A 27,744-nucleotide genomic window follows, 5' to 3' on the forward strand; every position below is an offset into this window, starting at 1 on the left:
ACATCCTATCCCCATTCACTCCTTCACTATTCCATTTAACACTTAACATCTAACATGCAACATATTTTACTGATTTATCTTTATCTTGATTATTGTCTGCATCTCCAACCAGAATGTAACTCCATGAATAGACAGGGACTTTGGTCTGACTGATTCTATGTCTCATACAAAGTAAGAGATCAATAAAATTTATTGGATTAATGAATGAAAGAATATGAATAAAAGTAGTATCAAACAGTGTTAGGATGCATGCCGAGCATGCACAAAGTCTTGGGTTTAATTCCTAGTACCTTTGTTTAATAAATAAATAAATAAACCAAAATTACCTCCCCCCATTAAAAAAAAAAGAAGTAACAAAGAAATTTATCTGCATTTTACATATATTCAAAATGATTCACGTATTTTCACCAGTCTATGTAATGTTTTTCTAACTGTTTACAGTTACTAAGTGCCAGCCTGGGCTTTCTAATTATAACTTAGAACACTGCCTATTTCACTATGTATCTATTTTTCCTCCATGTCATAAATGGGGCTAAATAAACTTGGAAACAAAAGCCCAAAATGTATAGAAGTACACAGGCATAGACTTTAAAACCAGACAGACCTGGATTTACATTGCAGTTACTCCACTTGATAGGGTAGGGTTTTTAACTTCTACGTGCCTCTATTGCTCTAAAGACAATGTGAAATAGTGAGGAAAGTAAGTTGGCTTAGGAATCTGGGAGTCTTGGATTCCAAAGCAGCTGTGACTTTGGGCAAGTTATGTAATATATTGCTCACTCTCAATTTCCTCATCTATCAAAGTAAGGAAAATATCTCCTTCAGAGGGTTTTATAAAAATGTAGAGTAAAGCACATGACACTGAAGGTAACTAGTAAATGTTCATTTCTGTTACTAGTATAGGACAATCATTAATTTTCTGCCCAAGATAACTTTGTTCATTGGAAAGAAGGCACTAACCTTAGAGGTAGTTTTTTAGTGTTTTTTTTTTTCTCATAACTGCTACCCTCATAATGAGCTAGTGTGATTGTTTTTCAATATTACTAGTAACCCATATCGCTAGAGACTAAAGCCAGAAGCATATTCCAATTGGCAAGATTTTACCCACAAATATAAGTTCCTAAGGGAATGGAAGGCAATAGCAAGCACTGCCAGCTTACATTTCTTCTGCATCCACTTTCTGTTTTCTATTACAGGTGGAATCTCATTTTAATGAATACCATTTTAAACATCTGTTTCTACATAGTAAGGCTATTTTTGTGTTCTAGGAGATGGGCCACAGGAACTGTGCTTTGTTGACTTGGCTAAAACAAATTCTTAAAAGAAGAAAAATCTTTCTTTTCAAGTGCTATCTATGCAGAAATAATTATTTTAATGAGGTAATTTAGCATTTGTAAATTACATAACCTGGCCTGGCTACTTCCAAGAAAACAGAACAAGAGCTGGGTGGGTGAGTAGAAGGCAAAATGGACTGGAAAGCAAGAGAAATTGGAGCAAAGCCATCGAGTGAGATCTATCAGAAAGTACAAACCTTAAGCCAGATCTCCACTTGTAAACATAACCCCTCCTCTTCCAGGGCATACTTCACAAGTTACCTCCTCTACAAAGCTTTACCAGTTCCCTCTAGACATGTAACTCAGTTCTCAGTCTCCTGTACTCCCATTTGTTCTGAATCTGTGTTAACAGCACTTAGCAGTATTCATCTTATATCTCTAAAGATAATTGTTTTGTGCTCTGTCCTTATCCTCCACCGAAACTGTAAGCTTAGATCTCTTAAGACAAAGATTGATTCAATCTCCTAGGACCAATACCTAGCACAGAGCTTACTACGTAATAGATGTTTAATAAATTCTCATTGAACTTAAAATATCTTAAGTATCAATATGCTGAATCCAATATTTTTACCTATCTTGGATGCTCCTGGGCAGCAAAAAATATGCTTCATTTCCACAGGATTTGATACACAGATGCTCAGCGCCACATGTTGGTTGAAAAAAATTACTAAAATTAATAAGCCAAAGTTGGTAAAACCCAAATCAAACTTACGACCTTCAATTTCTTTCAGAAACAGAATGCCAAATAAATCTACTACATGCTGTTGAATTAAACACTAACACTAAAGTTACTAAAATATACTGCATTCTCTGGGGAGACCCAGTTTAGGGCTCTTCATTCTCGCCGCCACGCGGGGGTTGGGGGTGGCGGGGATAGAGGGTTGGGAGATGAATGAGGGGAGATAATAGGAGTGGAGTGGCGTGGGATGGAGTGGAGGAGGTGGGGGGACGAAGCTCCCAGGACAGGGACTCCGAAGGGCTTGATGCACCATTGGGGTTCGGAAGGTTGCAGCAGTGAGTTACCTCAAAAGAATCAAAGGCCAGAACGGGGACTGCGGAGGGGAAATGAACTCGAAGGAGCCATCTGGAAGCACACTTCCCTCACATAACATCAGACCAGGGGCTGGTGCCACCTTAAGCCAACCATTCTGAAGGAGGTTCCAGCTTCCAACCTCCCAGTCCGAGGTTTCCCGCCCTCAGGGCCCGGCTTGGCGCCGCCCGCTGGACCCCGCTTTCCGCCCACGAGGCTCTAACTTCCGGCTTCAGCTTCCGGTCAGGGGCGGAGGCGCTTCCGGGTGGCGGCTGCGCGGAGTCTACTGCGTTGGCCGTGGGCGTCGTAGATATTCCTGCTTCTCGCTTGCCCAAGCAGATCTCTCTTTCTCTTTTCCTGCCACTCCAGCAAGCCTCAAACCCTCCGAAAAAAATGCCTCCGCATCTCGCTCCTGTGGAAGTTGGCGGCTTCAGTGGAGTCTCCTGCTGCAGGTGTGAGTTGGCGACCTCGCACCCATTTTTGCCTTCATTTTCCTTTGCTCCTTTTCTTTGGCACCTATTGGGCTTTAGGATTTTGGAGTCGACTTCCTTCTCTGACCTAGAGTTCCTGAAAGAGCCTGTGCTTTAACTGACTCCTCTGGTTTGCAGTGAGGATTCCCGCCCATGCCCTGTTTGTAAGGGAAAGAAATGAATCTTAAAAGAATGAAGGAAATGCTAACTCGGAACCAAAAAGGTTGCTCTATTCCGAAATTAAGATTTGCTGAACCTTACAGAGCAACATAGGTATATACCTAGGAGACAATGAGGTTCAGTTCCAGACCAGCCCAGTAAAAGCAAATATGGCAATAAAGTGGGTCACACAAATTTTTTGGTTTCCCAGTGCTCTTTAAGTTGTGTTTATACTATACTGCTGTAGTCTGTAAAGTGCATTATGCTTAAGAAAACAGTGCATGCCTCAGTTAAAAAGTCGTTTTTTGCTAAAAATGCTATCCATCATCTCACAATACAGGGTTGCCACAAACCTTCAATTTGTTAAAAAAAAAAATTCGGTATCTGTGAAGCACAATAAAACAGGATATGCCTATATAGCACAGAAAATGAAAAAAGGAACTGATTCTCCTCGACTATATATTTCGTTATAGTAATCATCAAATACGTTTTCCAAAATGTAGTTCATTTTGTTCAGTCAAGAATATATATTCAAAACTAGTATTATACTCTTGAACCTCTGTGTCCCCACTCTTTTCTGAGTTTATGCCACATATAAATTTAATTGTGACCGTATCTAATGTGCCTGATGAATAGGAAAAAGAAAGTTCAAAACAAGTTAGGAGATGATATAAATACAATAGTATAGGTTATATAGAATTGGATGGACCTAAGCTTACTGTTTATTTGTTGTATATGACTTTAAGCAGCTTCTTTATCTTAAATTGGGTTCCCCCACAGCTAAGACCCTGAGACAAGGATTGGGGTAGAAAACTTTATTTAGGAAGCATGGTGAGGGAATGGAGGAAAGCGGGGGGAAAAAAGAAAAGTATTTTAATGACAACTAAGGGCAACTGGAGCTGAATTCTACTGGCAGTCTTCTGTGAGACTATAGAGAGTAGAACTCAGAATGGACCCAATGAGGGACAGGAAATTGGGACATTTATCTACTAATTCCCTTGCCTGGGTGGTTTAGGGTTACTTTTGGGATCATTAACTTTCTGGTACTTCCCTTGACAGCCTTCTCTTGAGTAGCATATGCCTGCTTCTAGACAAAGCCGTCAGGCAGACAGACAAATGCTTGAGATAGGAAGCCACTGGCATGGCCTTAATGGGAATTGGCACTGAAGCTGCAGGTATCCTCCATGGTGGGCCAGAGGTATATGAGGAGGGCACTGATGATATCTGATACATTCATTAAGCCTTCATTTCTTTCTCTGTAATCTAGAAATAATAATTAGAGATTATAGCTAGAGTAATGTTAAGCCTCTAGCTTATAAAAATACTAAAAGATTTATTTGTTAATGTAATAATGTGTAGTAAGACTTAAGCACCTCTTTTTAAACTTTTAAGTGTACATTAATTTTTGATTGCAGTGTCACTCTACTTGTGAAGCACATTCCCACATCTTCTAGTCTACTTCTGTTCACACTTACAGGAATCACACATTACCTAGAAGATATTGCTAACCTGATTACTTAACAACCTACTCTTTCCCGTAGAATTATTTATGTCTCCCCACTAGTCCATAATGAGAACAAAGACAGTGTAATTTATCCTTCAACAAAAATGTATAAAGCTCTATGACAAACTGGGGAACATAAAGATTAAAAAGAAAGCCCTACTCTCAGGATTTTACAATTCAGTCTGGGTATAAACAGAAATTTAAATAACTAAAATACATTATGATACTCAGATCAAGGAAAATGCAAAGTTTTATAGAAGCAAATAGGAGGAGTTAATTCACCCTGTCTATGAGAGAGAGAGCTTCATAAGGAAATGTACTTAACCTTAACAGTTGATGAATAAGTAGAATTTAGTCTGGAAGGATACAAACCAGACTGTTAATAATAGTTATCTATGAAGAGGGAAGGTGTGTGTGTGTGTGTGTGTAATTTGGAAGAAAGAGGGCAAGATAAAGGAATACTTAACCTTTTACTTTGTATACTTTTGTGTTGTGTGAATCCTTTATAAAGAATGTGTACTCATCATTTGCTTGTGTAATATAGAGAAAAAAACTAACTTGATGAAGAGGGTCAGAGAGGAAACAGCAAAGGTAGAGAATTCAGCTCAGGAGAATGCATCATATTCAGGTAGGTACACGTAGCATAGTATATGTCTGTCGCATAATGAGCCTAAGGGAAAGTGTCAGGAAATCAAATTAGAGAATTAGATTTAGGCCAAAGTAGATTTCTAGGCTATTGTAGTAGTCCAGTGGAAAAGCATGAGAGCATAAACTAAGAAAAGTGTGAGGAGGAGTGGAGGATACCAGAGATAACATGTAAAACCTACATAATTTGGTACATAGATATACAAGGTAAATGATCACCTATTTCAGTGGAGTTCTATGAGAGAATTAAGCCCTTGTGCCTTAAGGCATCTAGTATATGCAATGAATTAATTTCCTGTGCATCTGGAATAGTACTAATTTTGTATTGGTTTTTGGAAAATTTGAGAAAAAAGTCACTTAAATAATTTTCTGTGCTCAGATAAAGAACCTGGATTGTCAAAAGCCTTGGTAATCATGTGGGAGATGGTTGCTTATTACTGCACAAAATGTGTCTTGTAAAATTTGAGTTGTTTTCGGTATATTGAATTTGAGGTGTTTATGGGACACTTAGGAGGAAAGTTGTAATAGTTGAGTAAAATGTTTTGGAGCTTGTACTAGATATCTAGACTGGAAAGAAAGTTTAATAAGTCTTCAACATATAAGTATAGTTTAAGCCATAGCTTCAGATGGATCACCCAACTAATCTGAGAAAAAAACACAAAGATTTAAAATAGAATCTTAGGGAACTATGACATTTGGGAAAGAGCATTAGAAGATGAAACTAATAAGAAGGCTAAAGCAAAAACTGGAGACCTGAAGAAACTTATGGCACAGAAGCCAAAGAAGAGAAGGATTACTAGAGTGATGGAAGGGTCAACAGTGTCATTCATTACTGCAGAAATGCATCCATTGGCCATGGTAATATAGAGATCAGTGTTGACCTTAGTGAGACAAGCTTTGAAAGTATCATATGGTCAGAAGTAATATTAAAGTGAGTTGGGAAGTGAGTAAGCAGAAGTGGTGAGAGTGAACGACTCTTCCAAGATTATTGGCTATGAAGAATAATAAAGGGTTTTTTTGTCTTGAAGATGGAAGAGCCTTTTGAATAGTATGGTCACATGTTAAGGGAAAAGATCAATAGGGGAGGGGAGAAGGAGTAGTACAGAAGGAAAAGTGATGATTAATGGTTTCTGAGCCCAGTTGGAACCTTAAACTACAGATAGAAGAGGGATTCTTGCACTGAGCATGGAAAGAATGAGATAAAGATGAATACTAATACAGATTAATTTATAAGTGGTATGGAGGAAATTATAGGAGTTTTGGCCTAATGGTTCCAATTTTCTCTGTGAAATAGGAAATTATATCATCTGCTGGGCTAGTGGGAGGAAGGAATTAAATGAGAGTTTGAATAAAGAGCTGGAATTTTGGAATAATTCCTGAAAAGAATAAGAAAAGGAGCTAAGATTTATTGAAGGTCTAATATGCCAGCCCCTATCGTAAATGCTTTATAAAAGTTACTGAATTTAATTCTAACAGGGATCATTATACATATCATATCAAAAGAGGCTCATTTCTCACAACTAGTAGGTAACAGAGTCAGAATTGGAACCCAGAATTTTTCTGACTTAAGATCCTAGGTCTGATACAAAACCTAAGGGAGTGCAATTAACCTTGTGGACTATAGGGTCTTATGCTGGACAGGGAAAGGAGTAGGGCTGGGAGTAAAGCCTAGGAGTGGTAATAAATTGGGGGGAAATTGGGAGGTCAAGGATTTGGAAATAATCAATGAAGTAAAATTAAAATTATAGTGACATTAAGCTAGTAAAAATTGAAATAATGATCAGAGAAAAGCATATTATGGTCAAAGAATAGAATATAGGAGTTAAAATTTCAGAAGTGAAGCAATTTGGGACTGAGCTGGGATGGAGATAGGGGAGGGCGTGGAGAGTGATCACACCTAGCATTTATTTAGCTTTTAGAGTGCTAGATACTGTACTAAGCACTTTATATGCATTGTCTTATTTAATTCTCGTAATCCTTAGTGAGGTAGATACTATCATTATTTCCATTTGATAGATGAAGTGATTTTGATTGTTACTTTTCTAAATTAAGCTAATGGAATCAGATTTTATAAGGCAGCTTCATTTATGATTAGTTTTCTTACTACTTTCTTTAGCACATTTTTCTAATCGTATCTTTTTACTAATTATTAGAATTTTTCAAAATAATTTTAATGATAAAATTAGTGGTTTAATATTGAATAACAAAGTGATTTAAAACATCTGCTTAATTATGGTGGTATTTTATACTTTCAGGTCAAATAAAGGAGAAATCAGTGCTGAACTAAATTATATCAGGCATCTTCAGATTCAGAGCAGGCCACACTTCAGAATTTTTAACTTATTAAAGAGTTAGGAATAAAAAGTATTTGATGGATGTTAGAAAAGCAGTTTCAAAAGAAAATATAAAACAGGAAAGGCTTGACAACAAAATCTTTTATTTGGAAATATTTTAAGAATCATTTAATATAGTAAACAAAAATATCAGTGAAATCAGAAAAATATCTATTTGAAAAAGAAACAGGAAAAAAGAAATTCAATTCTACTTTAACAGCAAAAATGATATTGTTGGAAAGTAGAAGTTTGAAGAAATACATATAGTATGTATGAGATTACATGTTATTAAGGAAGTTTAAATACTTTACCTAAGAAAGAAGGCAGTTGAAAAAAATACCAATTCAACTTACTTTAATAAATATTAACAAAGTGATCTGACACATGGTTAGTAAATGCATTAAGGAAATCTTGTGGGAATAAAAAAGACTAAGCATCTCAATACTAAATTTAACCAGTTCTCTTAAGGACAATGAAAACAATCATTTCAAACTAAAAATGAAAAGTTACTATGTTCTTAGTGCATTGCTAAACGTATATAACATAACTCAAAGATAATTGATCAGAGTTTGAGAACATAGAAACCATATGATCCGTTTAAACCATTGCATTTAAAAAAAATTTTATGTGTTAAACAAGGAAATAAGGGAAAAAACCCCACAGTGTTTTATTTAAAGCGTATCATGGAGGATTATCGTTTTAAAGTATAATAAATGATTTAAATAAGTGATTGTTTAGCAAATTATTGAAACACTTGGCAAGTATTCTCAGAAAATCATTTACCAAAATTTACCCCAAAGGGAAAGTAAGAGTCCTTCATCTTTCCTTTTTGTTAAACAAACATCAACCTAAGTTCAAAAGAGTCACCAAGTTACCAAAAATGTAGGTTTGATTGTAATAGAATAAGCATGTACAAGGTAACTCAAGAAACCTTTGTGATAAAGTGAATAACAAGTTTTCAAACAGTTGTTCAGTTTATTTTAAAGAGCAAAAGTATGTATGTATGTAAACATGGTAGTACAGCCATTTTGTCATATGTGAGTATAAGTAAAATAGTGTTTTTAAAAGTTAAAAAAAAGCAAACGTAGAGCAATGGCTTCAGAATTTTTCAAGAAAAGTTAAAATTCCTGTGTTCATTTAAATGGGCAAAGATTATAAGCTTTAAATATGATCAATCATATGATGGACTATTCAGAACATTTTGAAGAAATTCACCCAGATCTATGAAGTAAGTTTCTAAGGCCAAATGGAAAATGTCACAAAAGAATAAAAAATTTTATGTGTTTAAATTGATAAGTGGCAGGAATGAATCATGAAAGAGTATCTAAAGTAAAAAATATTCTTAAAAAGAAACATGTCAATCTAGAAATATGATCTGTAGTCAGCATCACATTTGTTACTAAATCACATTCAAATAATGCAAATATATCAAAAAGAGTAACCACATTTATTGGGAAATTCATGACAGTCTTCTAAAAGTTGAATACATTACTTAAGGCCAGAAAATTGTAGTCTTCTCATAAATGTATGTATATTTTAAATTATGGAATTGCAGCTTCTGAGAGAAACACAAACATTTTTCACAAATGTAGAGTATAATTTTCTTCTCATAGATTTAACACTTGAAGGCTAAGAAGTTTTATGCCAGAAAAACAAGATGAGAAAACTAATGGTTAATTTTACATACTCTTTAATGAGATGGAATACTCATTGTCAGAACTGAATTTTCATAGGCCTGCTCCTTCCAGAACCTCAAGTGAAAGAAAGAAGTGCTCCACAGATGAAGAAATTGTCACAGTAACTACTGGTAAGCTTTATATCACAATGTTTCTTCCTCTGTGTAAGTACACATTGTTAGTATTTTTAAATGTTATTTGTTAATACTCAAAGATTTGAACAGGCTATATATTTGTCCCATAATTTCATAGACTATACTTTTGCAGTTAAGCAGTTCTCAATTTTCATTATTTAGGCTTATGTTGAAATATATCCCAGGTTGGTAGACAACAGTTTCAGGAGACCTTATTTCTCTAAATGTAATATAAAAGAACTGTCATATAAGGAATATGGACACCTGAGACTTCTTCCATACATACCTTGAGTGAGAAATGAAGGATTAAAGGGCTTTTTCCCTCTCCCCCAAACTTTTAACAGTTGTATGTGTGACAGTACTGCACATAACAGGACTCCTTTAAATAAGAGTTTAAGCAGAGTATAAGGGAATCTCATAGTGAAGTTGTAACAGGTCTTCTTTCTGGCAACAGATTACTTCTCTTTTGAAAAAATATTTAAAATAATTTTGAAATGCTTATGATTATTTATTTTACTATATTATAATAACAAGTGGGCTGACAGTCTGCTCTTTACCCATGTAAACTTGATAAAATAGAATAGTTGCAGGATAAGTAAGTCTGTTTAGCAGGCCAAACGAACTGTAGGATAGATTCTTTTTTTCCCATCACCTACTCCAGAGATGCCTTACATTGATTGAAAAGGGGAGTGAAAATGCTCACTTCGCTTCTGATTGAACAAATAAGGAAGCTCAAGGTTCAATTAGTTCTTTTTTTTGAGTCCTCTAACATTCTTATTCTTTTTTTATTGTATAGTTGATATTATGTTGTGTTAATTTCTGGTGTACAGCAGAGTGATTAATACATATATATTATATATATATCATATATGTATCTCTCAATTTCTTTTTCATTATAGGCCATTACAAGGTACTGAATATAGTTCCCTGTGCTATATAGTAGGACCTTTTGTTTATCTGTTTTATATATAATAGTATCCTCAAATTCTGAACTCCCAATTTATCCCTCCTCACCCCTTTTCCCCCTGTAACCATAAGTTTGTTTTCTATGTCTGTGAGTCTGTTTTTTGTAAATAAGTTCATTTGTCTTTTGTTTGTTTGTTTTAGGTTTCACATATAAGTGATATCATATGGTGTTCTTCTTTCTCTTTCTGGCTTACTTCACTTAGAATGACAATCTCTAGGTCCATGCATGTTGCTGCAAATGGCATTATTTGATTCTTTTTTATGGCTGAGTAGTATTCCATTGTATAAATATACCACAACTTCTTTATCCAGTCATCTGTTGATGGACATGTAGGTTATTTCCATGTTTTGGCTATTGTAAACAGTGCTGCTATGAACATTGGGGTGCATGTATCTTTTTGAATTAAGGTTCCTTCTGGATACATGCCTAGGAGTGGGATTGTTGGATCATATGGTAAGTCTATTTTTAGTCTTTTGAGGAATCTCCATACTGTTTTCCATAATGGCTGCACCAAACTCATGTACTGGTCTTTTGTCAAGAATGCAGCACAACTTACAACAAGGTCTTGTGTCAAGAACATATTCTATAACATACTAGAAATAAGAAATAAATATTCAGAATTGGCAAAATATTTTTTAAATTAGAAAGTCTTCATATTAACTTTATTTAACCCTAAAATTTAACTCTGAGCTTCCTAGAAGCCAAAATGTAAAAGGAAGCGTGGTCAACTACATTATTCTCCTTGACAAAAAGAAAAAAAAATCTTTTTTAGGTACAGATTTTTTCTTTTTTGCGATGAGAACATTTAAGATTTACTCTCTTAGTAGCTTTTAAGTATATAAGACAGTATAATTAACTGTAGTCATCACACCATGCTATATATTATATCCCCAGGACTTATTTATTTTATAACTGGAAGTTTGTACCTTATGACCACCTTCACTCATTTCACCCACCCTCCTCCCCCCGCCTCTGGCAACCACCAGTCTGTTTTTCATAATGTTTTTCATAGTGGCTGCACCAATTTACAGCCACCAACAGTGCATAAGGGTACCCTTTTCTCCACACCCTCACCAATACTTGTTATTTTGTATCTTTTTGATAATAGCCATTGTGACAGGTGTGAGGTGATATCCCCATTGTGGTTTTGATTTGCATTTCCTTCATGATTAGTGAGGTCGAGCACCTCTTCTGTACCTGTTGGCCATCATTCAGATCCTTTGCCCATTTTTTAATTGAATTGTTTGATTTTTTGCTTTTGATTTGTATGAGTTCTTATATATTTTAGATATTAACTCCTTATTATGTGTATTATTTGCAGATATTTTCTCCCATCAGTAGGATACCTTTTCATTTTGTTCATGGTTTCCTTTGCTGTACAGAAGCTTTTTGGTTTGATGTAGTCCCACTTGTTTATTTTTGCTTTTGTTGCCTTTGAAAAAAATTTTAATTTTTTACATAGAATTTTATTTAGGCACTATTTGGTTATATGGAAAAATACATCCCCTCTGAAAATCTTGTAGCAACTACAATAAATGTTTCTTATCAATTCATGCAACAACTGAACCAAGTTATTTAAAAGTAATTTAAGAAGGAAAGTTAGAATATTATCTTGTTTTATATAAGGCCAGGATTTTTTCAGTTCCTGTAATTATAAGGTTTATAACATTTTAAAATGTTTATAAGTAGAAGGAAATCCATGCTTTAAAGCATGAAATGGAGAGGTCATCTGAAATTAAGGATAGTAGATGGGATTGAAAACTTGAGCATTAAAGGAAAAAAATTAGAGTATCTACAGTGGAGAATAAGTGACAAAAAATCTACATAATTCATTGGATTTGATTTACTTACTTGAAAAGTAGGCAAAGGAGAAGTCATCAGAGAAATAATTATTTCTAAAGCCTTTGACTACCCATGTAAGCTATTAGATTATAGGACCTAGATCTATAGTTCATTGAGAATAAAATTCTCAGTATTCATGGTAGTTATATTCTGTAAAGTTGCTGTGAACACTGAATTAACAAATGCTTAAACATTTCTCCTAGGGGAAGATACAGGGTTAGATTCCTGCAAGCCTCTGAGTACAACATTGCCATCAAATGATGAATGTATTATACTGTTTTGCATGTACTTTTGTTTAAAGACACTTCATAAGGTATAGTGCTGATTCATTAACATTGAACTCACAGCCAACAGCAGCACTGTAACTCACGGCAGAATGAAATTTATCTAGCACACATTTTCTCTGTAAGGCACATCACAGCCTTCTTGCACTTAGGAACACTAGATGGTGTTCTGCGTTATGTTTGGGGACCATTTTAAACAGTGAGATTACCAACAAGAAGTACGAAAGTGCACAAACTGTGGCACTAACTAGATCACCAAAAAGACTAGAGTATGAAAGCTACAGCAAAAAGGCAGAATAGTGCCTTGTTTGACCTCAGTTAAAAACATGTACTTCAACTAAAAATTTTCACCACTTTGTCCATGTGCATTTCTGTAAATGATTATAACAGCACTGTGAGTATTGATTTTGGGATAACATAAATTTCAGTGTGTAGATGAATTCACAAACACAGAATCTGCAAATAATGCATATCAACTATAATTACTTTAGCAAAGTTTCAGATTCTTTCATTGTAGAATTTAAATGGGTCTAAAATCAAAAAAGTTCCTGAGACTCTTCTATTTACTTAGTTTTTAACATGTAGCATTTAATATCACTTTTATTTTGTTCAAATTTTGTTTCATCTCCTTTTAAAATATTATAATTTAATTTTTACTTCTTAAAACTGCTTCTTGAGGAACAACTGAATCATTTTTATCATTTTTGACAGTTTTGAGATACATTTATATACATCATCACAGTTAAGGCAATGAGCCTACTTATCACCCCTTTAAGATTTTTTGTACCCTCTTGTAATCCTGCCTTCCCACCCTTCCCTGTCCCCATCTCCAAGCAACCACTCATCTGCTTTCTGTCACTTTAGATTGGTTTGCGCTTTCTAGAGTTCTATGAAAGTGGGATCATATAGTATAAAGTCTTCCTTTTTTCTTGGCTTCTTTCACTCAGCAGAATTATTTTTAATTTATTCGTGTTGTTGCATGTATCAGTAGTTTCATTTCTCTTTATTGCTGAGAGTATTCCATTGTATAAATATACTACAGTTTGTTTATCCATTTATTTGTTGATGGTCACTTGAGTTGTTTCCAGTTTGCATTAGTTTTCTATTGCTGCATAACAAATAACTACAATCTTAACTGCTTAAAACAACACCCATTTGTTAGTTTTTAGTTATGTAGGGGAGTAATCCAGGCACAGTGGGCCAGATTTCTCTGCTTACAGTATTATAAGGCTGAAATCAAGGTGTCAGCCAGGCTGCATTCCTTTTTGGTGGCTCTGGGGAAAAATCCACTTCTCAGTTTATTCAGGTTGTTGACTGAATTTAGTTCCTTCTAGTTGTAGAACTGAGGTCCCCATTTTCTTGCTGGCTGTCAGTTAGGGGCTGCTTTCAGCTACTAGAGGCTGCCCTCATTCTTTGCTACATGGCTCCCTCCATCTTTAAGCCAGTAGCAGAGAACTTCTTATACATGGATTCCCCTCTGCTTCAAATCCCTAACTATCAGTCTGACCTCTAGATCCAAATTTAAAGGGCTCAGGTGATTAGGTCAGGCCCACTGAGATCATCTCCCTATCTTAAACTCAACTGATTTGGGATCTTAATAATATCTGCAAAATATTTTCATAGTAGTACCTGGATAAATAATTTTTAGGCTAAAAATAGACTTACCATATGATCCAACAATCCCACTCCTGGACATATATCCAGAGGGAACCTTAATTCAAAAAGGCACCTGCACCTCAATGTTCACAGCAGCACTGTTTACAATAGCCAAGACATGGAAACAACCTAAATGTCCATCAACACATGACTGGATAAATAAGCTGTGGTATATTTATACAATGGAATACTACTCAGCTATAAAAATGATAAAATAATGCCATTTGCAGCAACATGAATGGCCCTGGAGAATGACATTCTGAGTGAAATAAGCCAGAAAGAGAAAGAAAAATACCATATGATATTACTCATTTGCGGAATCTAAAAAAAAAAATGAACTTATATATAAAACAGAAACAGACTCACAGACAGAATACAGAATTGTGGTTGTCACTGGGGAGGGAGGTGGGATGGGATAAACTGGAAGTTCGAGATTTGCAGATACAGACTGGTATATATAAAATAGATAAACAAGTTTATGCTGTATGGCACAGGGAACTATAGTCAATATCTTATAGTAGCTTTTGGTGAAAAAGAATATGACAATGAATATATGTATATTCACGTATGACTGAAGGATTGTGCTGTACAACAGAAATTGATACAACATTGTAAATGGACTGTACCTCAATAAAAAATGTGATAAAAATAATAATTTTTAATAACTTGGGAAAGGTGGGTGCATGTATACCAGGGGCCAGGAATCTTGGAGCCATCTTAGAATTCTGCCTACCACACTGTTTTTCGCTATTACAAATAAAGCTGCTATGAAAATTGTATGGGCATATATTTCTTTTTCTCTTGTATAAATATGTAGAAATAGAATAGCTGAATCACATAGTAGGTATATGTTTAACTTTCATGAAACTGTCAAACTGTTTTCCAAAGTGATTGTACCATTGTACATTAACACCAGCAAAGTATGAGGAGTTTCAATTCCTCCCCATCCTTGCCAATCTTTGGTATAGTCAGTCTTTTTAATTTTAGCTGTCCTAATGATGTGGAGAATCTTCTTATATACTAATTTATAACATCCATCTATCTGTCTGTCTATCTATCTATCTATCTATCTATCTATCTATCTATCTATCTATTTATCTATCTATCATCTATCTATCTTGTTCTTGTTTGGTGAAGAGTCTGTTGATACAATTTGCTCATTTTTAGTTTTTTGTTCATTTTCTTACTGTTCAGTTTTGAGAGTTCTTTATATATTCTGGATGCAAGTTCTTAATCAGATATATGTTTTGCTAAGATTTTCTCCCATTCTGTGGCTTGTCTTTTCATTCTCTTAGTAGTGTCTTTTGAAGAGCTGAAGTTTTAATATTTGATTTGTCCGTCTGTTCTTTTTTGATTACACTTTTGGTATTAGCTATGAAATCTTTGCCTAGCTCAATGTCACAAAGATTTTTCCTATGTTTTCCTGTTGAAATGTACAGTTTTAAGTACATTTAGGTTTTTAGCAATTTGAGTTAAAATTTATATGAGGCATTTTGTGAATTATAGATCCAGGTTATTTTTTTGTATATATACTTATCCAGTTGTTCCAGCACTACAACATTGCCTTTGCCACTTTGTCAAAACTCAGTTGTCTTCTTATGTGTGGGTTTATTCTGAACTCTATATTCTGTTCAGCTATCTATTTGTCTATATTTATGCCAATATGATACTCTTTTGATTACTATTTTAATTATAGTAATTCTTGAAATCAGGTAGTTATCCTTCCAACTTTTTCTTCTTTTTTCAGAGATGTTTCGGCTATTCTTGGTCCTTTGCATTTCCATATGAATTTTAAAGTCATTTTGCCTATTTTTACAAGAGACCCTACAGGAATTTTGATTTGGATTTCCTTGAAACTATAGGTCAGTTTAAGGAGAATTGATATCAAAATCATAGTATGTCTTTCAACCCATGAGCAAGGTATATCTCTATTTATCTAGGTCTTCCTTAGTTTCTCTTAGCAATATTTTCTAGTTGCATGTGTACAGGCTTTTCACATCTTTTATCAGATTTATTTATTTTATACTGTTGCAAGTGGTAGTTTTTGAACATTTCAATTTTCAATTGTTTTTTATAGTATATAGAAAGGCTCTTTTTGCTTTCTTTTTAAAAATTTTTATTTTGTTGTGGACACTTAATATGAGATCTACCCTCATAAAATTTTAAGTGTGTAACACAGTGCTGTTAACTATAGGCACAATATTGTATAGAAGATCTCTAGAACTTATTTATCTTGCCTAGTTAAGATTTTATGCCTATTGATTAGCAACTCTTCATTTCCTTCCTTCCTCTGGCCTCTGGCAACCACCATTCTACTCTTTGATTCTATGAGTTTGACTATTTTAGATACCTCATATAAGTAGAAGCACTCAGTATTTGTCCCAATGTGACTGGCTTATTTCATTTACAATAATGTTCTCCAGGTTCATTTATGTTGTCGTATATGGCAAGATTTCCTTCCTTTTTAAGGCTGAATAATATTCCACTGGGTATACATATATACACATACATATATATTCACACACTACAGGAATAGATATTGGATCTTGTCCAATTTTTCCGTATCTATTGACATAGATCCACAATGATCACATGGATTTTCTTTTTTAATTTGTTAATATGGTGAATTGCATTGATTGGTTTTTTTAATGCTAAACCACCCTGTTTTCTTGAGATGAATCCCATTTGGTCATGACGTAGTATCCTTTTAATATAATGTTGGATTTAATTTGTTAAAATATTGTTTAGAATTTTGCATCTATGTTCATGATGCATGTTTGTTGATTATAATCTACCCTCCACCCTTGCCTTCTCTCTTTTTTTTTTTTTTTACTTCTGATTTTGGTATTGGGATAATGCAAACTTCATAGGATAAATTGAAATTTATGTCCTTGTCTTCAAATATTTGAAGTATTTATGTAGAATTAGTACTTTTTTTTCTCTTTAAGTGTTAGGTAGAATTTACCAGTGAAGCACTTGGATGTGGAGTTTTCTTTGTAAGAATTTTAATTACAATTTCAGTTTCTTTAATAGATATGCAATAGGTATGTGTCTGTTTTTGTTATCTATTTCTTCCTGAGTGAACTTTGAAAATTTATGTTTTAAGAAATTTTTCCCTTTCATCCAAGTTGTTAAATTTATTAGCATAAAATTATTCATAATATTGCCTTACTATTCTAATATCTATAAAATATGTGATAATGTCACCCCTCTCATTTCTGATATTGATAATCTATTTCATTGGTTTTCATTTTGGTTTTTAAATTTTTTCCCTCTCTTTACTTTGGGATTAATAAGCTCTATTTATTTTAGTTTTTAAGGTTATTTACACATTTTCCCCTGTTGTTGCGGGTTTTTTGGTATTGATTTTCTGCTAAGTACTGCTTTAGTGGCATCCCACAAATCCTGACATGTTTTGTTTCATTTTGTTTGGGTTGAGTGTTCTGTAAATGTCAGTTAGATCCATGATGACACATGGCTTCCAAAGTTCCCTGGGGATCATTTCCATCCCAGTCAAGCCTAAAGGGAGAAAGAACTTAGAGAAAGATGCTTGGGAACTTTTTATGACATCATTTCCATTTAAATTCCATTGGTTAGAACTCAGTCGCATGGCTTCACCTAATGGTATGGGAAGCTGGGACATGTAGTCATTCTAACTTTTTGCCTAGGAAGAAGAGGAAAAATATATTTGGACCAAAGCCAGCAATCTCTTTCTATTCTCTGAAAGAGCTTGTATAAGATAAGGAATAATTGAATCATGGGTATACAGTAGAAATTATAAAGTTATTGGGGCTGCTGTTTTCTTTGGGGAAAATTTTATAACTACTGATTTAGTTTAATGGATACATGTTCGTTTAGGTGTTCTATTACTTCTTTAGTCATTTTTTGTAAGTCACTTTTTAGGTATATATAACTTAGATTAATTTTTAGAATATATTAGCATAAATTTATTTGAAGAATTTTCTTATTTTAATCTCTGCAGTAACTGTAATTATGTTCTTTTGTCACTTTTATGATTGTCTACTTGTTCTTTTTTTAAATTTGGTTAATCTTACTAAAGATTTGTCAATCTCTTTAGTCTTTACCTAAAATCTTAGTTTTTTCACTAATTTCTGTTCTTTATTTCCTCCGTATACATTATTTGGACTTACTTTGCTCATCTTTTTCAACTTTAATTTGAATGCTAAGCTCATTATTTTTCAGCTTTTTCCCCCTAATATATGCATCTAGGGCCATATATTTCCCTTGAATTTGTCTTCAGCTTTGTTGATGCAATAGTGCTCTCAGTATTGGTTAGTTCTGTGTATTTCCAAATCTCCATTGATTTCATCTTTAATTCATGAGTTATTTACAGTGTGATTTAAAATTTTCACAAGTATGGAAGCTTTTCTTAGGGTATATTTTGGGTTATTAATTTACGATTGATTGCATTATTATCAGAGAATGTGATATGTGTAATAATGATTCTATAAAACTTCAGTCTTGTTTTATGACCTGGTATATGCATGCAGTTTGAGATGTCTTCCTCTTTATTATGTCAGTAATTCCTTGTAACATTATCTTGTTTATTCCTTATTCTAAATCTGTGAGATAGGTAGTATGACTCCCATTTTCCAAATAAGAACATTAAAATACAACTAACATAGTAAGTAACTTTTCCAAGTTCACAGATCTAGTTAGTTTTGTATTCAGAGCAGCCACCAAATAGAAAAATCAGTCTGGTCAACTTTTTATACAGTTGCATATAAACTGTGCTTATATTTCATTATAGGTTTTTAAACCTCAAGGCAAGATTCATTCATATTTAAATAGATTTTTATCCCTCATTTGGTGCCTTAAATAGTATCTCACACATATTTGGTGTTCAGTAGGTGTTTGTTGAATTGGAGTAAACCTGAGACTGAAATCTAGCAAAACCCTAAAAGAATATTATAAACAGGTAATTTGTGAATACTCAAAAAAATAAAACAATTTTTAGTTCTGGAATCACTGAAAAAATAATCTGAAAATACTCCTGACACAAATACATAGTATAACATAGTGTTTTCTAGTTAAAAGATATAGACATAGATATACCTAGTTAATATCTATCTCTATATTTTATCTCTATGTCTGTATCTATCCATATCCTTTATATATCTATATCTATATCTATATCTATATCTATATCTATATCTATATCTATATCTATATCTATATCTATATCTCTTTATATATCCTGGATATAGATAGATAGATTAAAGGATAGATGTGCTGAGGAAAAGGGTCCTACAAAGGCAATAAAGTTAAAGAGAGAAATGGGAAGAAAACCAATGAATTTAAGTTACTGATGCCAAGGTAAGAGAGAAAGAGTGGTCAGTAGTGACCTTTCAATTCTGTGTTAATAAATTTATTAATGACCTTGGGAATAGAAGTTGTGAAGAAGTGGAAATTCTCATTTTAAGAGTTTTGGCTACGAATGGTAAGAAAAGGATCAGTTGTAAGCTGGAGGGTGCTCTGGGTAGAGAGAGTTTTGTTTATATCTTAAGATGGAAGTCTCATAACCTGGTTTAAGACTTAATATCTTTGGCTAGCTATCTCTTACTCATTTTGTAAGATTCACCTCAGATGTTCTCTAAAAAACTGTTTCTGAACTGTTCTCTAAAAAACTGTTCAAACTGCCTCTGAAGTTTAGTGCTGTCAACAGGGCATTATCATAGCAGTTAGAATATTTTAATGAATATTCCATTTGAATGTTTTGTCTCCTCCAGATTGTAAACTCTGTGACCGTATGTTACTTATCTTTGAATCACCAATTCTTGGCAACGGTTTGGCAATAGAAAATTCTCAAACAATGTTTAGCTAAACTATGGAGCTTAAAAAAAATTATCATTTCATAAATCTTCTTGTGTCTGTATTTTATATTCATTTTTTCCATTATAATGCCTATGACACTTTTTAAATGCATTTACTCTTTTTCACATGTGTGACCTTCCTACAAGTATCTGTAGTATACATTTTTTGTGATACCAGCATCTAGCACAGTGCCTATCATTTATTCATCAAATAGACAATCATTTCTTCAGTAACCAGCCATTATTCTAAACTCTGAGAATACCACAGTGGGGTAAAAAAAAGCTTATCTTCTGGTAGAGGAAAACAGATAATAGATAATAAACCAGTAAGTAAAGAAGTTTATTTATAGTATTTATTAAAGGCAAAGAAGCAGGGTGATATAATATCAACACTCTAGTATGTATTTTTTGTGAACATATGTGTGTACTTCGGTTTGGTATATGTCTAAGAATTACTGGGTCATATGGTATATATATTTTCAGCTTTAATAATAGTGCCAAACAGTTTTCCAAAGTATTGTACAAAATTACATTCCCACAGTGAGTGAGAGTTTAGGTTACTTTGCCTCCTTGATAACACTTGATATTTTCTGTCTTTTTCATTTTAGGCATCATATAGATTGTCATATTAATTCATTGTGGTTTAATTTACACTTATATGATTATTAGGATTTGTATATTTATTGGACAATTAGATATTCTCTTTTATGACATCCTTAAATATTTAGCAGTCATCCTGTTTTTCTGATAAAATCTAAAGATATTCAGTGTCTCTACTAGATAAGGATAGACTTTAGCGATTTTTTAATTACTGTTGTCTCCTCACTTATTGATTGTATGCCTCTTAGCAAGTTACTTAATCTCATTTTTGCCTCATCTGTTTCCTCATCTGTAAAGTGGGGAAATAATAGTACTTACAAAGTTGTTATGAGAATTAAATGAGTTAACATATATAAAGCACTTTGAACAGTGCCTGGCATATGGTATTTGCTGTATAAATATTAGATTATTGTTATTGTTGTCATGGTGAAAGGATAGACAATGTATATCAAGGGGACAGAATAGAGAGTCCAGAAATAGACTGACACAAATATAGCTAATTGATTTTTGACAAGGGTACAACAGCAACTCTATGAAGAAAAGGTAGTCTTTTCAATAGCATTGGAACCACTGGCTATATATACACATGCAAAAAGAAAGAACTAGACCCATGCCTCATACCTTATGCAAAAAACAATTCAAAATGAATCACAGATTAAATGTAAAACATGAATATAAACGTTTTATAGGAAAATGTAGAAGAAAATCTTTTGTGACCTGGGTTAGACAAAGAGTTCTTAGATAGGACCCATGGCACAGTACATAAAAGAAAAAAGTTGATAAACTGGACATTACTAAAAATTAAAATGTTTTACTCTGTGAATGACACTGTAAGGAGGATTGAAAAGACTAGTCAGAGCTGGGGGAAAATATTTCCAAATCACATATCTGACCAAGATCTTGTATCCAGAATATATAAAGAATTCCAAAAAAGCAGCAAAGATGTAAACAAATACTTCACTAAAGAAGATATATGGATGGCAAATAAGCACATAGAAAGATGCTCAACATAATTATTTACTAAGGAAATGCCAATTAAAACCATAGTAAGATACCACAGCACATCTGTTAGAATGGCTGAAACAAAACTGACAATACCAATTAGTGGTGATGATATAGAGCAACTAAAACTGTTCCTGCTCGTGGGAAAACTACACAAAACAGCCACTTTGGAAAGCAGTTTGATAGTTTCTTACAAATTTCAATATATTCTTGCTACATGACCCTACTGAAATAAAAACTTTAAACATCTGAATGCAAGTGTATGGTATAGTTATACCTAACAACCCCAAACTGGAAACAACTGAATGTTTCTCAGCCAGGGAATAGATGGTGGTAGATCTATAAAATGGAATATTAGCAATAAAAAGGAACAAACTACTGGTACATGCAAAAACATGGATGAATCTCAAATGCATCATGCTAAGTTAAAAAAGCCAGACTCAAAAGACAACATGCTGTATTATTCCATTTATATGAAATTCTGGAAAAGGCAAAAGGATAGAGAATAGGGATGGAAAATAATCAGTGGTTACCAGCGGTTAGTGCTTGACCACTAAGAGGCTCTACAAGAAAATGTTTTGGGGTGATGAAAGTGTTCTGTAACTTGGTTGTGGTGGTGATTAAACATGCTGTATATTTGTCAGAACTTATAGAACTGCACATGCACACACACACACATGAATTTTACTATGTGTAAATTTAAAATTTTGTTAAAGAAAAAGCCTTAGCCTGCATCTCTGAATTTAACTTCTCTGTTACTTCTCTGTTCTCTCTTTTGGAACCCCTGCTAGTTTTTTATGCTATATACTCAATCTTTTCCAAGTCTCAATTTCTTTATCAGATTTTTCATTTCTTTATGTTAAGTGGGTGAATCTCAGTATTATCTTTTATTTCATTAATTCTTTGTGTTTAAAAAAGTTTACTCCATCTTAAATTTTTTTAATTTATAATTCCAAGATTCTTTCTTGGTCCTTTTTTGAATTGGCCATTTCACTATGCCAGAGGATGGCTTGGTTTGGATATTGTCTCATTGATTTTCTCTGCTTTTTGTAGTTAATTCCTGCCTCCAGATCTCAGTGCCTAGCAAGGCTGTGATTTTTAACTACTACTTAGTTCTCTGTTGCTTTTCTTCTTTTGTCCATAGAGATATTTATCTTATATTTGAATACAGCTGTGTCTTTTAATTTTTTAGGTATGAGTTTTATCTATCTTGCTTTTATCATTTAATGCTGTCTGGTATTTCCTTATACCACAATGTCTGTGATTTTCAGCCACAGGCAATTTTGTTCCCCAGAATACATTTGGTAATGCCTGGAGATATCTCTGGCACAATGCACAAGACAGTCCCTCACAACAAATTATCTGGTCCAAAATAACAGTAGTACTGAAGTTAAGAAATCCTGCACTAAATAATCAAAGAATACTATATTTTTTCAAATATAACACCATCAAAATTATTTAATAGACTCCTTTATGTGGGACATTTAGAGGGTTTTTTGTATTACAACTATCACTTTGATAAATAGCCTTGTGTAACTTTTTTATATCGTTAATTAATCCCAAAATGTAGATTTTCTGAACCCAAAGAAAATTAAGATTTGAGAGGCATCATCTAGAAACCTGGAAATTATTTAGAAAATAACAAAAGTGTGGGAACAACAAGTCTTTATCATGTTATACCCTTAGTGGAACTTATATGCACCCATAGAGATCTTCTGTTAGTTTTATACTTTTAAACCCTTTTTTTTCCCCAAATAATATATCCCTAAATTGTCTTAAGGCCATTCAGATTCTGTACAGCCTTCTGTGAAAGCTTTCTACAGCTTGCTTTATCCTTAGGTAGCAGATTTTAGAATCTTTAAGGATACTTCACCACTCTGACCATAAATACCTCATGTCTTTTTTATTCTTAATTCTTTTTAATACATACCAGAATTAAGATATTTGGTATCAGGGATAAAATAATAGAAAAAATAGAGGACTGCCTTTGATTTGCTGCCTAACGTTACTTTAGTTACTTCTTTTACCTAGGCCTCAATTTTATCATCTGCAAAGTGAAGAGTTATGTAATTACTATAGGCTTTTCCAGTTATAAACCTGTGATGTAGTTTACTTACATTGCTTTTATTTAGTTTTTGGCTATCATCTTTTATTGTTCCTGAGATTAGAAATAGAATGTTTTCTAAAATCTTTAAAAATTCCTCATATTTGTTCTTTATTACCTTTATCCATGTCCTTATGGGGACTGATAATACAAATCTTGAAATAGAAAGTGTCTTATGTTTGAGGACTGCAAAGAATGATATTGGGAAAATAGCATAAAAATTCACAACTGGGCTGGAAAGGGGGAAAACTAGATGAGAAAAAAGGAGGTGACAGCTGTGTAAAAACAAAACCTAAGTCTCAAATTTTGTCAGGGGCCAAATGTGCCCTGGGCTCTAATCAGCATGAGGCCCTGTGTAATTCTCAAACTCATGGTCTTGAAAATTACTAGAATTACACAGGCCAGAATTCAGGTCTCACAACCTCCTACTTAATGTCCTAATACTACACTATATAATATTATGTCATTTAATTTTACATAGAAAATGAAGATACATGCATGAAATAATCTTTTATAATTTATTTGTATAGGTTTTTTTAACCACTTAACCTATTTTCTGGCTGCTGGTGCTGTTACTTTGGGAATTGGTTTCTTTGCTTTGGCATCAGCTTTGTGGTTCCTGATTTGCAGACGAAGGTAAGATTTATTAGAGTATTTAACTTTTTTTCCTTTAAAAAATTCAGTGAAAGATGTTCTCAAATGGCATTCAACTTAAATAACTGTAAGGTTTTCTCAAATGATATTAAACTTAAATAATTACAGTAATTTTATTGAGGAGACAAAACTTTACATGTTTAAAATAGTCTGAAAAGAGAAGTTATTGTGGTATAATAGTCCAAGTAGTATAATAGTAATCCTCATGCATTAAAATTTTAAGGAATAATCAGATCACTTTTATTCTGTAGAAGATAGGAGTTTGAATTATAATAAAAAGCTAGTAAATTTTTAAGTTTTTTACTACTACTTTAGAGATTAAAAACATTACTGAGAGAGAAAGACTCTTTAGGAAATATTTAAGAAAAGAGCTGACTCAACAAGCGCCTACTATACAGTACAGGGAACTATTTTCAGTATCTTTTAATAACCTACAATGGAAAAGAATTTGAAAAGTATATATATATATAACTGAATCACTTTGCTATACACCTGAAACTAACAGAATATTGTAAATCAACAATACTTATTTTTTAATTTTATTTTATTGAGTTATAGTCGGTTTACAATGTTGTATCAATTTCCAGTGTATAGCACAATTTTTCAGTTATACATTAACATACATATATTTGTTGTTGCATTCTTTTTCACCGTGAACTTCAATAAAAATAAATAAATAAATAAATAAATAAATAAATAAATAAATAAATAAATAAATAAATAAATAAATAGTGAGCTGACAGAATGCTCTGGTATGGTCTAAATGTAGTCTTTTGCCAGAGATGGAAAAAAAGATACTTGACACCTTAGTTTCTTTCAGCCCTAAAATGTGGTGTTTTCAATTATTTAATTGGTTCAGTATTTGCTTTGTCTGATATTTAAAAATGTGAACTGTAACATAATCTTCCCATACACTCTTTGAGGAGTCTCTATTTCAGCAAAAGAGTACATACTATCTATCCACTTGTACAAGTCAGAAAAATAGAAATTTTTCACTTATTCATTCTTTCAACAAATATTTATTGGGTACCTGCCATTGTTCTAGGTACAGAAGATACAACTGTGAACAAGTCAGACAAGGTTCTTGTTTCATAGACTTGCAGTGCCACTGGAAGGAGACAGATAATAAACAAAGTGAACGTCAGGGAATGTCTCTTCAAGTGGGTAGTATTTAATCTGAGACAGGAGTTAAAAAGAGCCAGACACGTGACAACCTTGTAGAAATTTTTTCTATGCTGAAGGGTTTAGGAAGTCCAGAGACTCCAAGTGGGAATGATCTTGGTATTGTTTAGTAAACAGAGGAAGGCCAGTGTGAAAAAGTTGAAGTGACAGAAGGAAATGATGAGGCTGAAGAGGTAGATAGGGGTCGGATCACATAGGAATTTGTAGGCTAGAACATGGAGTTTTGATTTTATTATTTCTGCCATTGGTTTTAAACAAGGGAATGACATCATCGTAACAGCTAACATCAAGTGTTTATTACATACTAGGCACTAAGTGCTTTATATATGTCATTATCTCAGTTAGACTTCATAACAGCCCCATGAAGTAGCAATAGTATTCCCATTTTAAAGGCTACAATGCCACTATAGATGATTTACATTTTAATAACACTTTTAAAAATTTGAGATACATATTTTAAATGTATGATGATGAATTTCAACAAATATATTCCCATGTAACTAACCACAACCCCACTCAAGATACAGAACTTTTCCATCACTCTGTGATGTTCCCTCATCCTCCTTTTCAGGTATCACTCCCCACCTCCCAGCTAGAGGCAATCATTATTGTGATTTTTATCACCATAGATTAATTTTGCCTACTCTTGAACTTCATATAAGTGAAATCATTTGGACTTTTTTATGTCTGCTTTTTTCACTTAACGTAGTATTTTTGAGATTCATTTATGCTGTGGCATGTTCATACTTTTTATTAGTGAGTAGTATCCCATTGTATGAATATGCCTCAGTTTATTTATCCATTCTTCTGTTAATGGACATTTGGTTCATTTCCAATTTTTTTAGCCCTTAGGAATAAGGCTGCTATGAACATTCTTGTATAAATCTTTTTGTACATTTGCTTTCACTTCTCTTAGATAAATACCTAAGAGTAGAATTGCTAGATTATGTGACTAACTTTATAAGAACTGGCTAAACAGTTTTCCAAGATGAATATACATACCCATCAGCAATGTATGAGAGTTCTGATCCATAACTTACAAAGATTTTTATTTCTCAGTGAATTCTGCATTTTAATGGAGCAAGAGTGAAAGCAGAGAGACAAGTTAGGAGTCTATTGCACAGTCCAAGTTAGAGATGATAGTGTCTTGAACTAATGTAGAAGTAGAATATTTGAGATGAAAAAAAAAGGGGTTGGATTTAGAGTATGTTTTGCAGGTAGAATTAGCAGTTCTTGTTGATGGATTGGATGAGGTAAGGAAAGATAATTGAAATGGCAGAGTTAATGCTAACACCTACATTTTTACCATGAGCAACTGAGTACTTGATCATGCTATTTACCGAGATGAGGAGGTGATAAGGGATAGACTGGGATTTCAAAATTGTAGAATAGATAAACAAGATTATACTGTATAGCACAGGGAAATTTACACAAAACGTTATGGTAACTAACAGAGAAAAAAATGTGACAATGAGTGTATATATGTCCATGTATGACTGAAAAATTGTGCTGAACACTGGAATTGGACACAACATTGTAAAATGATTATAAATCAATAAAAAATGTTAAAAAAAAAACACCACCAAAAGAAAAAAAAAACAGTAGGGAGCAAGTTGAGGGAGTGATGATAAACTAGGAGTTGTATTTTGGATAAAAGTTTGAAAGCGTATGAGGCATCCAAGTAGAAATGTCAAATAGACAGTCAGGTATACATGTGTGAACTTCAGGGGAGAATTCAGAGCTGAAGATTTAGGTTATTATTAGGTTATTGATGTCCATAAGGCATCTAAAGTCATAGAACTGGATGAGTGGATTTTTGGTGAATGAGAGTTCATAAAAGACAGAAACTCGAGGAAAATGAGAGGTCAGGGAAGGATTATTTTGTTTTGTTTTCCTCGAAAGATGGAAGGAATCTCCCTTCTTTCCCACCTCTACTAAATCAGAACCATCACCACGTTCTATTTATTTTACCTCATAAATTGCTTGAATCTATCCATTTCTCTCTATTACCACTGGCACCACCTTATCCAACTTATCATTATCCCCCACATAGACTCCTACAGTAGGAGTTATAAGTGACCTTCTGCCTTCACCATTGTCCTCATTTAATCTCTTCTCCACATTTCAGCCAGATATTTTCCAAATACAGGTCTGATTAAGTTACCCCACCCTTCCACCCCGTTCCCACTGTATTATAAAGGACTTCCCATTGCTTTTAGGATAAAGACAAACCAACATGACTTTTAAGGCCCTGTGTGGTCTGCCCATGCATACTCCCCAGTTTCATCTTCCACTTTCCCTCTTGCTTTCTGTGCTTCTGCTACGCTATAGTAA

The 27,744-nt window shown here is 33.5% G+C and overlaps 1 protein-coding gene across 1 annotated transcript in view; it reads left to right on the forward strand.

Annotated features, from left to right (window-relative positions):
* Positions 1-2,618: 2,618 nt before the first annotated feature.
* C13H1orf185 (chromosome 13 C1orf185 homolog) overlaps positions 2,619-27,744 on the forward strand; it is a 38,701-nt gene continuing 13,575 nt past the window's right edge. Inside the window, exons 1-3 of the mRNA XM_032494248.1 lie at positions 2,619-2,816; positions 9,209-9,282; positions 24,105-24,210. Of these exons, the coding sequence (XP_032350139.1) occupies positions 2,758-2,816; positions 9,209-9,282; positions 24,105-24,210 (239 nt within the window). The 5' untranslated portion in view covers positions 2,619-2,757. The remainder of the gene's footprint in view (positions 2,817-9,208; positions 9,283-24,104; positions 24,211-27,744) is intronic.

Source organism: Camelus ferus, chromosome 13 (assembly GCF_009834535.1).
Source record: "Camelus ferus isolate YT-003-E chromosome 13, BCGSAC_Cfer_1.0, whole genome shotgun sequence".
NCBI classification, from domain to species: domain Eukaryota; kingdom Metazoa; phylum Chordata; class Mammalia; order Artiodactyla; family Camelidae; genus Camelus; species Camelus ferus.